This window comes from Cucurbita pepo, chromosome 20, assembly GCF_057944985.1.
Source record: "Cucurbita pepo subsp. pepo isolate OVF chromosome 20, ASM5794498v1, whole genome shotgun sequence".
Lineage (NCBI taxonomy): Eukaryota > Viridiplantae > Streptophyta > Magnoliopsida > Cucurbitales > Cucurbitaceae > Cucurbita > Cucurbita pepo.
Window position 1 is genome coordinate 4823593 of NC_141817.1, and position 13693 is coordinate 4837285.

Here is a 13693-nt window from a genome sequence, read left to right on the forward strand (position 1 = left end):
TCGAATTACGATGTCGTTGTTAGTCGTACATAGATGTCTTGCCTTTACTTGAAATAGAAGTAGCACGTGACTTGAGTATTTTAAGAAATACTCACCAAACAACCCAACTATTAAGGTTAAATGCAAACACATACAATCATGAATGGGACCAATCGTACTAGTCTATTTTGCTACGGTAGCTATCCTAACAGATAATTGGATGTGTACTTAATTTTCCTATACACAGTCCACACAGTCTATTTTCCTACGGCAGCTACCTTAACAAACAATTGGATGTGTACTTAATTTTCCTACACACTCTCCCCACGTGCGAGTATGGACCAACAAGTCAGTTCGCATACCTCCTGGGCCCCTTTCTAGTCGGGAGAGAATTCTCTGGTAGCTGTTGATGTCAGACACTCTGTAACGACCCGGAAAGAAAGAAAAAAAAAAATATATATATATATATATATATATATATATATATATATATATATATATATGTATATATATATATATATTATTAATATATATATATATATATATTTATAATAAATAAATAAATAAATGAAAACGAAAAAAAAAAAAAAAAAAAAAAAAAGAAACTCAGTCGCCGGAAAACCCGCGAGTTTTCCGGCGACCGCCGAGTTTCGCGGAACCCACGCGAAACAACGGCCACAGCACGCCCACCCTCAGCCCAGCATCTTCAGAACGCCTGCAAAGGGAGAAAGGAGAGAAAATTTCGAGAGAGAGAGAGAGAGTTCAGACAAACGTCGGCGAGTGTCCAGTTTCTCCGACGAGCCCTCAAACCACCCTTAAACCGACACCAAACGACCTGTTACTACCGTAAGAGAGATCCCTAACGAAAGCACAATAACTCAGGGTGCGCTTTGTGTTATTTCGTAAGCGTCGTCGTCGGTAACCGAGGTCGGAAAATCGATTCTTAGATCTATGGCTTTTAGGAGCTTTTAGGCCGCAAAACTCCCAAAAAGGAAAGAAGAACGACGAACAAAGAGGAAAAGGGAAGGAAGAGGACCGAAATCGGCAACGGAAACGCCGCGGGAAGGAGAGAGAAAGCTCGCCGGAAAATCGGCCAAAGTCGGGTAAGGAAGACGAGATCCACGGATCCGGGTCAACCCGTACCCAGAACCCGGGAGAGCCAGCCCGTTCCTCCCTTGGCCTCTGCCTTCGGCCCAGCCCAACTACAGCGGCCCAAACCTCAAACCGGCTCAGAAGCTACGGTTCAGTTGAACCAACCCAGACTAGACCCACGGTCCAATTGAGCCGGCCTGCAAACCAAACACTTGCGGCCCAGCCCAGTAAGCCGAGGCCCAACGTTTAGCCTTGGCCCAGTAGCCTTCCACAGCCCGCGACCCGAACCACGACCCGAACCGGACTCCGACCCGCGCTTCGACCCGACACTACCGCCCGACGTGGCTTTCTCTGCTACTGCCACGTGTCACACAGCGGCGCGGCAGTCCTCGGCTCGGCTCGGTGCAAACGGCTCGGGCTCCCTCCGGTGACGCTCCGGCGGCTCCTCCGGCGGCTCCAGAGGCTGTTCGGCTCGGCTCACCTGTTTTCAGTCCGGTTTCCACTGTTTCGACCCTCCCGAATCTGTTTTCGGCCTCGATTAAGGTATCCGAGGCCGTTTTAGAGCCGTACTTCACATTTATTAAATTATAGGTAAATTAATTGTGAAATACTAACGGAAAGTGGTGAACGGCGTGATAGGAAACAAACCCAGCGAAGTAGGAAGCAGCTCTCACGGAACGGGAGCTTACGTTTAGCTATTTAGGGAGTACTTCGGCCGAGGCCAACCAAGTAAGTGGCCTTACTATAGGATAGGCTAAATAGATTGTATGATGCTTGATGATATGTGCCAGTTTATACATATTTTGTTGAGTGACGCTTAATATGTTTGACGCACGTTGTGGCATTATGATGAGCATGATGATTGCATGATTTTTACCTTAATATGATGATGTTTTCCATATTGAGCATGCTAGATGATGATGAGTGCCATATTGCATCATGTCGTTAGATCGACGTAGGACACAACCCTAAGAGCATGAAAATGATATTAATATAAATATCCACGATATGCATTACCTAGAGTAACAAAGAGATGAGACTAGAGGGTTGTGTCAGAAGAGACATTACGATGGATTTAGAGGGACCTCATGCATTTTGTATGTTCATAAGCATAGGGCTACTTCCCCTAGAGATGATGAGTGCGGACGCGCACCTTATGATGAGCGCGAATGCGCACAGGTGTGAAAGCACACAGATGAGGGTGTTCATGAGGCGCATGACACTATGGGGTTCCGCTGACCTCCGGACGTCGCTACAGATTAGCTTGACCAGAGGGTCCAGGGGGTGTGCGAGCGCCCTGGGGACTCACACTCGCACGTGTGAGTCGTGTGTAGGGAAGTACTACACATCCAATTTGTCCGAGACTGGAGGCCACCCCAAAGATGATTAGAGATAGGTCCCTATTCATGATTGCATGTGTTTGCATTAGCATGGCCCCTATAGTGGGGTCACTTACTGAGTATTTCTTCGAAATACTCAGGCCGTGTGCCATATTGTTTTTCAGGTAAAGGCAAGGCTCCCATGTACGGTTGACGGTGGCATCGTGATCAGAGACTGTGGCGTGTGCATAGGATAGTTGCATATTTTATTCCTAGTCTTGGTTAGGATAGGGCGTTTGCATTTCATTCATTTATATTAATTAATTTGTAATCGTTTTATTTTATCTTTTTGAACTCCAGCACGATATTTGAAACACGTAAGTCCGGCAGTGTTTTCCAATGTTTTAATGTATTCTGAAGTTTTTAAATTTTTCCGCTAATAAAGATGAGCATGCTTAGATTTTTATTCTGCATTAGGGATGAGCATGAGACGTTAGTGGCGACTCTAGATATGTGCAAATTTAGGGTCGTTACACACTCGTTAGGAATAGCAACCATTACGATAGCATTATGATAAATATAATAATTGTTCCCTTGTTTTGTAGCGTACGCGTCCGTACTATCGTGAATGAGAAGGGGTATCCCCCGATGCATCAACACACAATAATGCATGAAGTCTCAACATTTTTTCATTTTCATTATCATTTAATACAACACCGCTGGCGTTTTCCTTCATATCATATCATTTCTCATATCGTGGATCATGTCTTTCTTGTGTACGCCGGGATTGTATTTCATGCTAGCTCATCATTTTGCATGTCAATCATATCATATCAATCATGTGACACATATACCATATCATAACGTTTTCATGCTTTCAGACATAACAATCCACATCATGCATATATCATATCATATCATATATCATAACAGTCACATAACATATCTCACGCATGCCTTCAACATATCATATCACAAATATATTAATCATCAAGCATATTGTACCATAACATATATCATATCATTCTCATATCATATCATAGTCGTATCATTTCGTAAACACTTCATAGTCATTTCGTTCCATATGTTTATCGTAGCCATATCGTTTCCTAAACTTGTCGTAGTTTTATTGTTCTTATACATATCAAAGTCATATTGTTTTATGAACATATCTTAGTCCTATCGTTATATTTTTATTTAGCTCGGGTCAACCCAAGGGTTTTGTCCCATGAGTCAGTTCGGGTTCACAAAAATGGACCCAAACCAACCCGAAAAATTAATCCAACCCAACCCAACCCAACCCTTATAGTTCGGGTTGTCGAGTTGAATGTACAACCGTAGTATAAGGTGAACCAAGAGTTGTTTATTAATTTATTCATATAAAAAAATAATATGAAATATTCAGGATTTTTTTTATAGTTAGAAGAAAAATTTTAAATATATAAAAGAAACTCAAAATAATAAAAATATATAAAAGAAATTCAATAAGATGTGCGGGGAATTTTCCAGTAAGAATACATTGCCACTTTGATAGGCAAACCCAAGATTTGATGTTCGTATTCTTTTCGACATATGTAGAAGGGCATAGCCGTGCTGACACACCAAGTTTGGCTTGAATGAGAGATATATATCAACTATATATCCAAACTCACACAATGTTACAATGTCAGATCTTTGTATATGATCTCTAAAGTGAAATGATTCTAAGTGATTTTTTAGAACGAGTATACTCCAATTACCGTTCAGTCATGTTTAATGTACGTTTCAGTTAAGCTCTAGATTTTGTTAAGTTTTTAAGCTAAATGATGATGAAATTTAACTCTCGTGAACTTTATGATGAATTTCATTTACTTGTACACTCGAGCAAGAGACTTTTAAGTTCTCATTCCGACATTTTGAGAATTTTTTCAATGCTCTAATCATTAAGTTGAAGCAATTGTTGTGGTGGCCTTAGGTCCTCTTAGATACTTGGAAAATTGGACTATTCTTTGTGAGCTTACCTGATGAGAGAGATCGTACAAGTTCTTGTGGAATATGAGTGTTTTCAACATTACAAGACCTTTGTGTGTTTAGAGCTAAGAAGTTGAACCACTTTGTAGGCGCATGCTAGAGAATTTGTGGGGCTTTTGGTGGGCACCCAGTTCTACCAAATGGCTTTTGCCTTGAACTTCCGCCACAGCGGAGAATTAGGGGGAATTAGATACTTTACCACTTCCGACTTTTATACTTTAGCTCTGATTTGTATGTAGAATAAAGGAGTCGAACATAAATAAATGGACACCACGTTCGAATAAAAGTGATCCTCTAAAAAAGACTTAAAATAATTGAAATTTAATGTATATACCAATGAGGTGTACCCACCTCTAGGGTTTAGGGTGAGATAAGTTTGCTTGGCTTGAAGCATACAATTTTAATAACCAAAATTTTGAATGTAGAATAAAAAGAATTTGGATTAAATAAATATTAATATAAACGAGAGAATTAGAAAAATTCTACTGTAGCCGGCCATGTGGTATCAATTTTTTTACTCCAGGAGGTGATTGAATGGTATGAAAGTTTTCAAAATGTCGTGTAAGATCCCACATCGGTTGGGGAGGAGAACGGAACACTCTTTATTAGTGTGTGGAAACCTCTTCTTAGTAGACACGTTTTAAAAACCTTGAGCGGAAACCCATAAGAGAAAGCCCAAGGAGGACAATATCTGTTATTGGTGGCCTTGGGCCGTTACATGCGAGTTCTGGCTCCAAAAGGTAATTTCCTTGAGCTTCATGGTGTCGAAAGAAGGAATGGTAGTGGACCTAACTAAGGTTAATGCAATAATGGAATAGTCTCGTCCGACTATAGTGATCGAGGTACGAAGCTTTATGAGACTAGTAGGCTACTACTATTGGTTCATATAGGATTTCTCTAGGATTATAGTCGCCCTGACCCAGTTGACATAGAAGGAACAGTCGTTTTATATGAGACTGAGCATGGAGACTGGTAACGACGCCAATGCTTACTATATCGGATGGGACTGAGAAATTCATTATGCATAGTGGTGTGTCGAGGAAGGGACTAGAATGTGTACCAATGTAGAACGAGATGATGGTTGCCTATGCCTCCCAATAGTTGAAAAAATACGAGAATAACTACCAACTTATGACTTGGAGTTGGTTGTAGTGGTCTTTGACCTCAAGATCTAGAGGCATTACTTGTATGGAGAGAAGATATAAATCTATATACATCACAAGATCCTCAAGTATTTGATCATGAATAAAGAGTTGAACATGAGGAACATGAGGTGATTGAAGTTAGTCGAGGACTACGATATGGACATTCTCTACCACCTAGGAACGGTGAATGTAGCCGTCGAATGCCTAAGCAAGAAATGGCCCACATCGACACTGACACGAGGCAGGTTGAGATATAGGCTAACAAGGAGAGGGTCGAGATAGAATTGATGGTCAGAGGAGCAGTGACAAGGTAGGCCCATTTGATCATCCAACCGACTCTGAGGCAACAAATCATAGCAACATAGGAAGATGATCCTGGGCGAAGTTTATGATTCGCTCACACATGAGAGTTTTCATTGACCTCATATGACAGTCTTCTCTAGAACGTCAGGTTATATGTTCCAGTCAACGATGAACTGAAAAGGGTGTTGTTACCAGAGCCTCACAACTTGTTCTACACAATGCATCCAAGTAGTACCAAGATGTATTAGGATCTGAAGACCTACTATTGGTCGTACGGTATGATGAGGGACGTAGCAGAATACATGAATAAGTGTTCGTTCAGTCAACAAGTTAAAGCACCAATGCATAAACCCTCAAAATTAATGTAACCTCTTAGCATTTCACATCGAAAGTACAAAGATGTGGTCATGGACTTTATCTTGGGGTTTCCAACGACAAGAAAATGCTTCACGTTAATCTCAGTCATCATTGATAGGCTGACAAAGTCGGCACACTTCATTTTAAGAAAGACTACCTATTTGATAGATAAGTGGGCGCGATTGTACCTAGAGGAGATAATCAAGTTACATGGTGAGCCTGTGTTTATAGTATCAGACCAAGATACCCATTTCCCGTTGAAATTATAGAAAAGTTTATAAAAGGCATTGGATACTCATTGAAGATTTAGCACAACCTTTCACCTTCCAAGTGATGGAGAGACCATAAAGTTGTATAAAGGATCGGCACAAAAGCCATATTAAATTAGCTACAAAAATAATTTTCACTCATGCAAATCAAAGGACAAGTCCTTACAAGATATGCACGTCATAGACTATGAGCCTCTAGTCTTTCAAAAAGACTTGAGAAATGTAGAGCAAAGTGATAAGAATCATGGTGTTCCAAATGTTCCAACTAAATCTATTACACTATCCAATGCCAAAAAGATTCAACAGGCGTTCATTCTTCATCTACAAAATTGGATAGGCTCAATTCAACCTCCATTTCATTTGTTACAAGCTACCATTTAGAGAAGGATGGGATCGATTGATAAGTTTTTTTAAAAACTTTATTTATTATTTAATTCTATAAGTTCTTGTCCTGGGTAAAAGGTGGGAAGTTACCTGTCAAAATGGCCATAACTTCTTTTTTACTACCTTTGAAGAGTGAGAGTTCTTTTGTGTACACGGTAAATACCCACAAATTGACACGTAAAAAATGAGATCTTTTATTTATGAAATTGAGTTCTCACTTTCATCATTCCAAATGTCATTTCTAAGTTTCAAACAATTGTGGTAGATTGCGAGTCATTCAATCAAGTGTAGATCAAGTTCGATTGTGGAGTGACCCAACGTAGAATAAGATTTCAAATCTTACTTCTAGATCTTTGATCTTAAAATGTAATCTAGTTCTAGCATTTTTTGTTGGTTTATCCGAATTTTGTATTCGAATCGTGAAGAAAGAGTTGCCGAAATGGATTTGCTAGACCCATGGTTATCGGTGTGAGTTTCTTCATGGATTTGTAAGTTACCCCCATATGACTTTGCTCGATTCTATGGGGTAAGGTTTGTGAGGGCCTATGTTTGGTAGTGATTGGGTCGATTTGAGCTACAGAACACGAAAATAGGAGAACTACACTCCGTATTGGAAGCAAATTTTTGTGGGTTTGCTTAAGACTTCTTCTAATGATTCATCACTCATATGATAAATGAAATTGGGTGATTCTTATTGCTACACGTTCATGGAAAGAAGCTTGGAGTTCTAAGAGGACCTGAACATATCGAAAAAGTGTCGATCATACCAAGTAAGTAGAACCTCAAGACTTTAGATTAAGACGAGCTTATTAAATTTTAGAACTGAAATAAGTTGATTTGATTAAAAATAAACAGTTGAACTGTTATGATGCTCGATTTTTATGATAATGATGGAATGAACTCGTAATTATACGAAATTGAAAGTATGACTAGATAACCATGTTTAGATCACTATATTATGTCCCTTATAGTGATATGTTCATACATGTATGATGATATTGTTGTTAAGGGACTATTAGGAATTTGCTAACCAACTCTTAGTCATGAACATGACTCGACTGTCAAAGGTTTATATAACATTTTATTATGTTTATTAGTTGGTAGAACTAGGATTGAGCTCTAAAATGCATGAACCTTGTGAGATAACCTAATGAGCGTCTTGTGGGTGTGGTTAGGGGGTCTCCAACCACTCCCTAATCATGATTGAGTAAGGACCAAATAGGTAGATGAGTGTTTGCAACATTGAGGGTCACAACCTCCTTTTATGATTATAATATTATGAAGCCTATTAGGGCGATGTCAACTAAAACCGTACTAGAACCATAAAGGTATGATGAGAACTATGGGTTGGAATTGACCTCGGAGTCGTGCCTCGAAGACCTATGAGATATTGGTCTATGAATATGATGATAATGATAAAGGGACTAGTAGAACATCTAACTAAGATAACTTAAAACCTTAGAACCATCTAACCAAGATAACTACCTTAGAGTAGCAAGAACGAACCCTTAGAAATGATGGCTCATATAGGGCTAAGAAAGAGAACTTATAACTTTCGTACCATGACCCTAAGTCGAGCTTAGCTGAACTGAGGAAACCTAGGAAATAGCCTAGAAAAGCTAACTTAGGAACAAACTCGTAAGTATGAATAAGACACCGGATGAACAATGAATGATTTAATGAGAATAAACTTAAGTACAAGTACAGAACTAAAAGCAAACTACGTCCCGAGTATTTTTTTTATAATCCATGCTACTTTAATTCTTTTCAGATGGTGTCTAGATGGAGCCGGTTGAGGCGAGAACGTACACAAGCTACGAGACTATATGGGTCAGGCTAAATAAGTGTTTTGGTCTCACTGATCTTTACGCTTTTTATAAATCCATTATTTTGCACCATGTCATTTAATGTTAGTATTTTGTAGGTCATGTCGTACTTTAAATGTTCTTGTGAACTTGCCTAACTTAAACTAAGTGGCTTGTTTGAATTGATAATTATTAAATGCACGTATGTTTTTTAAAAAAATTTAAATTATTATGTGTTTTCAAAATTTTACATCAGCCAGTCGGTGCTCGAGTCTCTTGAAGCGAACTTTACGAGCATTTTATTTTATGCTTCGCTCTCTCCATTGTCACACTAAAAGATATTATAACACAACTTGTAGTTAATATGATGTCATAATATAAACCCTACCCAAATCACTTCAAACTAGCATTTACAAACAACACAAGCAAAGCAAGAACCCGAACCTAACTCTCTAAAACATAATGGCTATCAGTTTCATCGTCCCGGGCCTCGACGATCTAGCTAAAACACTGGACATCCTTTAACGACGATCCCGGGAGCAGTTGGACACTTAGCCAAAGGACAATGATCAGGTTGTGATCCCCACCACCTCAAGTTATGTCCCCCATTCTGCAGCACAATGAAAAGCAGCACGCCCATGAACGCTGTCCCTGCGTCGAGCGCGGCCGAGAGGACGTAGTTGTACTTTTGCCACCATCGCTTATGGTATCGGAAGACGAAGTAGTTGAAAATGGTACCAGTGACGAGCCAACTAGCTATGTTTGTAGGTGTTGCTGGTGGCATCCCTGCAAAGCCATAGGATATAACTGGTATGTTTATCAATGCAATCCATTTCTTTTCAGGGAAAGCTTTACTCAATGCCCAAATGGGAACCGGAAGAACAGCTCCAATCAAGAATAGCCACACCAAGTTTCGATACAACCCGCCCGGTCCAAACAATCGCCTCGGTCCTATTAGTCCCCAGATAACAGATGCATCAAACGTCACTCGGTATTTCGGACACGTCCATGGACTATCAGGTTGGAGAGCCTCAGTATCACAGATGTTCTCTATATTGTCTAACATCCACCAAGCAACGGCGAGGTTAATCGTCCCGGCAACGAGTGTCCCGACTAACTGAGAAAACACGAATCAGTCAAAAGATCATAAACTCTCAAAAGAAACATTGAAGTTTGCTAAAAGATCACCTGGGTAATGTACATGCATCTTGGTGGGATTTTCATGTAATGGCCAAGTTTAAGATCAGATAAGAAAGAAAGAGCATGAACTGTGCTGATTCTTCCATAGATCTTGAAAAGTAGATTTGCTATTGGTTTTCCAGGGAGAATATAACCAATGATGAACTGTGCTATGATATCATATCCAGGTTGCTGCATAACATTCCATATAGATATAAGTCTTTTGTTTTAGAACGTAAACAAAGACGAGCGAGTGCTACTACTACTAATTCCCGTTTGATTACCTGGTTGGTTGTCGCTTGAATGACCCCGATTGGGAGGGTGACAATCCAAGCCATAGCGAAGGCAAATAGCATGCCCCACCACGGCAGCTGCACGATATCCTTCCACACAATCGACATCAGAAGAGATATCACAGTGCTACCAAATAATAGGATCAAGAACCACCATTCTGGCACTTGTTTGTAGTTTTGCATCAACTTGGCATGGATGTCTAGTTTAGCATTCTTGATTGCTTCCCTGCTCTGCTTCCATATGTCCCTAGATCATTAAAAGTGCACAATCTTAAACTTGGTTTATAACTATAGTGATATATGTATTTGATCTCTAATCTCTAATAGTGATTAAACCCAATTTGATGTGAGAACAAACATGGGTTGATTTGACACGAAGTAATATTGCAGCTTTTGAAAGAATTAGAAATACATTTCGGGCAAAGTCTAGTCTTAATTCAATAAACACATCAAACATTATCACTTCATAAGTACTGTGAGATCCCTTATTGTAGAGGAGAATGAAGCATTCTTTAGAAGGGTGTGGAAACCTCTGCGTGTTTTAAAAACTTTGAGGGAAAGCCCAAAGAGAATAGTATCTGCTAGTGATGGGCTTGGGCCGTTACATATGGTATTAGAGTCAGACACCGAGTGATGTGCCAATAAGAAGACTAAGCCTCGAAGATGGTGTGCCAGCAAGGACACTAGGCCCTGAACAGGGTGGATTGAAAGGTCACACATCAATTGGAAGGAGGGAATGAGTGCCAGCAAAGAAACTAGGCCCTAAAGAAAGGCGGATTATGAGATCTCACTTCGGTTGGGGGGAGAATGGAGCATTCTATATAAGAGTTCGGAAACCTCTTCTTAGCAAAGACATTTATAAACTATGAGGGAAAGCCCGAAAGATGACAATATCTACTAGCGGTGGGCTTGAGTACTTATAAAGTAAGCATACAATCACAAGATAAAGTGTTTTCAAGTTAAAAAGACAAACAAACACCACAATCATAAAATAACATATAGAAAAGTTCATAAACTAAACTAAACTAGACCTAAAACAACAAAGTATGGCAGAACGAAATAAAATATTGAAAGTGGAAAGCAAGATAACATGAAAAAGCAAGAAAAAGTGAAAGAAAAGCATACCGTCCATGAAACAAGGCGACATGGGTTAGAGTAGCAGTGAACCTGGCAAACCCAGATCCAATGGAGAGGGCAAACAGGGGGCTAAGATACAGCTTCGAATAGTTATTATAAGCAGCAATATTGAGGTCAAATTTGGGGGTTAAAACCTTCGTAGTATCATATTTATGGCCTGTTCTGGTGAAGAGCTGATTAGAGAAAATGGGAAATTTGCGGGCGTCGAAGGTGTTGAACTTCCAGTAGCAAACAGGGAGGATGATATAAATGAACATAACAAACCCAACACCCACGTTTAGAATTGAGGACCATGGCGACACCAGTGGGCTTCCATGGTAGGCTGAAATCCCAGCCCAATCGAAGGTGAAAGCACCGAGCCCAAGTCCACTTTGGCTCGACCCAATTTGCTGAGCCGTGATGCTACGAGGCCAAACCCAACAAACCCACGAGAAGAATGACAAGATTTGTAACAAGTAACCTGGAAAAACGTAGTACACAAAGCTGGCTCCCATGAAGATCAAGAAGAATTTCATCCTTGTCATCCCTTTTGATTTGTCTTCCCTCTCATGAAGAGCTCTAAAACAGGGGGAAAAAAACAGAGCAAGGCAAAGAAAACAGAGCATGTCAGAGTTAAAAGCTGCTAAGCCTCTGAGCTCCAAATTTGGAAAAGGGATTAAGAAAGGGTACCTAAACAGAGAAACCTGTGCGAGATTTGCAGGCCACCACATTTCAACCGGATCTACCAGGTACCTTCTCAGCATTCCAGCCCATCCATATCCCAAAATCTGAAGAACAGCCAAAGAGAAAAAGATTCAAAACAGGGGAATGTGAGAAAAGGGTCCTGATCTTATCAATCTGGATGTTTTAGAAGATGGGTGTTCATTATTTTTGACTTAAATCGATATTCAAAGGACAAAACTTTTGAATTAGCCCCTTTTCATTCATAAAGATGCAAACCTGGGTAGTTAAGACGATGAGAAGGGCTAAGAAGAAATTCAAGCTCTGTTTATAATAAGCTTTCATGACAGTAATAGCGCCGATGGAATAGGCGTCGCCGCCGCCATAGGAGATGCCACAGTTAGCAAAAATGGTGATAATAACATGCTCCTTCATATTGAAAGGGCCAGGATTGAGACTAAACTTCCATCGGAAAAAACGAAACTCCCTGTTTGGGAGAGTGGAGGCCATGAATCGGCCAATTGGGAGAACAGCGATCTGCATAAGAATGGCGGAGATGGCGAGTGGCTGAGAACGGTAAGTGAAGAAAGTGTTGAGGAAAATGAGAAGGCAACAAGAAACAAGACCAAGAACCCATGACCGAAAAGTCATCACCGGAAGAGACGGGTCGTCAGTTTCCGGCACGACCAGAGCCACCTCCTCCACCGAACACCGTTCCTCAGAAGGCAGCTCGGCGCTGCCATTGGACTTATCCGCAGCGGCGGAGGAATCTGGGTGCGGCGGGGAGTTCGAGAACATTGAAAAAAACAGAGAGAAACAGAACAGAACAGAACAGAGGAGGAAGAGTTAGTGGGTTTCGTGAATGGAATCTAAGGCAGGAGTTATTGGGTCTGTGTTTTTTTTTTTGTTTCTCTCTCTTATCTCTCTGTAATGAGAGGAAGAGAGAGAAAGGGAACTGAAGGAGGAAGAAGAAGAAGAAGAAACAGAGTAGGGAAGTCAAGGGGGTGATAGAGAAATGTCAGTGATAATGTTCAATATTTATAATTAATTTTTGGATTTTTTCCCATTTCTTAAATATTTTTCTTAATTATTATTTTAGATTTTTATTTTAATATGATATTTATGGATTTTTATTAATGGGTTATGCTCAACCAATCATCTCTATTTCTAGTTTAGGGTTTTAAAATTTTCAAACTAAATAACTTTTATTAAATAAACAATCAATTAGTTCTCTAATTTATTTATTTAAATTTTTATTTTTTAATAAAAATAAAATATTAGTTCATAAAATATATATTTAATTAAAATTTCCAACGTGAATCCAAATTAAAAAATAACTAAAAATCTAGTTAGTTCGATTCAATCCAATCTTTATAAAATAACTTAGTTCATAAAATTTTTATTTATTTAAATTTAATCCAACTAAAATTGGATAGAGTGGGTCAGATTTTTAATTATAAAAATACAAGAAAATTAACGTTACCGAATTAAAATTAAATATAAATTATAAGAGCTAAAATTCATAAAATTATATAATTGGACTGTGGACTTAAATATAGTTCAATAGTCAATGGATCAAAATAAATTTTTTTTTATGCTCAAAATATTTATTTTAGTCTGTAAATTATCAAATAAATAACATTTTTTTTATATCTTTTCTTTAAATAGCAAGTCAGTAAATATACTAACAAGTTTGACTAATAATGTATTTAAAAAAAATAAATAGTCAAGAGATTGAAAAAAAAACATTTAAATATTGTA

At 39.1% G+C, this 13693-nt stretch overlaps 1 protein-coding gene across 1 annotated transcript; it reads right to left on the bottom strand.

Annotated features, from left to right (window-relative positions):
- Window positions 1–8939: 8939 nt before the first annotated feature.
- On the bottom strand, window positions 8940–12943 carry LOC111784101 (oligopeptide transporter 3). The gene is made up of 6 exons (XM_023664927.2): window positions 12212–12943; window positions 11942–12039; window positions 11261–11830; window positions 10127–10382; window positions 9852–10034; window positions 8940–9780 (listed from the first exon to the last, which is right to left on the bottom strand). The coding sequence occupies exons 1-6, from the start codon at window positions 12728–12730 to the stop codon at window positions 9166–9168; spliced, it is 2241 nt and encodes a 746-aa protein (XP_023520695.2). The 5' UTR covers window positions 12731–12943; the 3' UTR covers window positions 8940–9165.
- Between the last annotated feature and the right edge of the window lie 750 nt (window positions 12944–13693).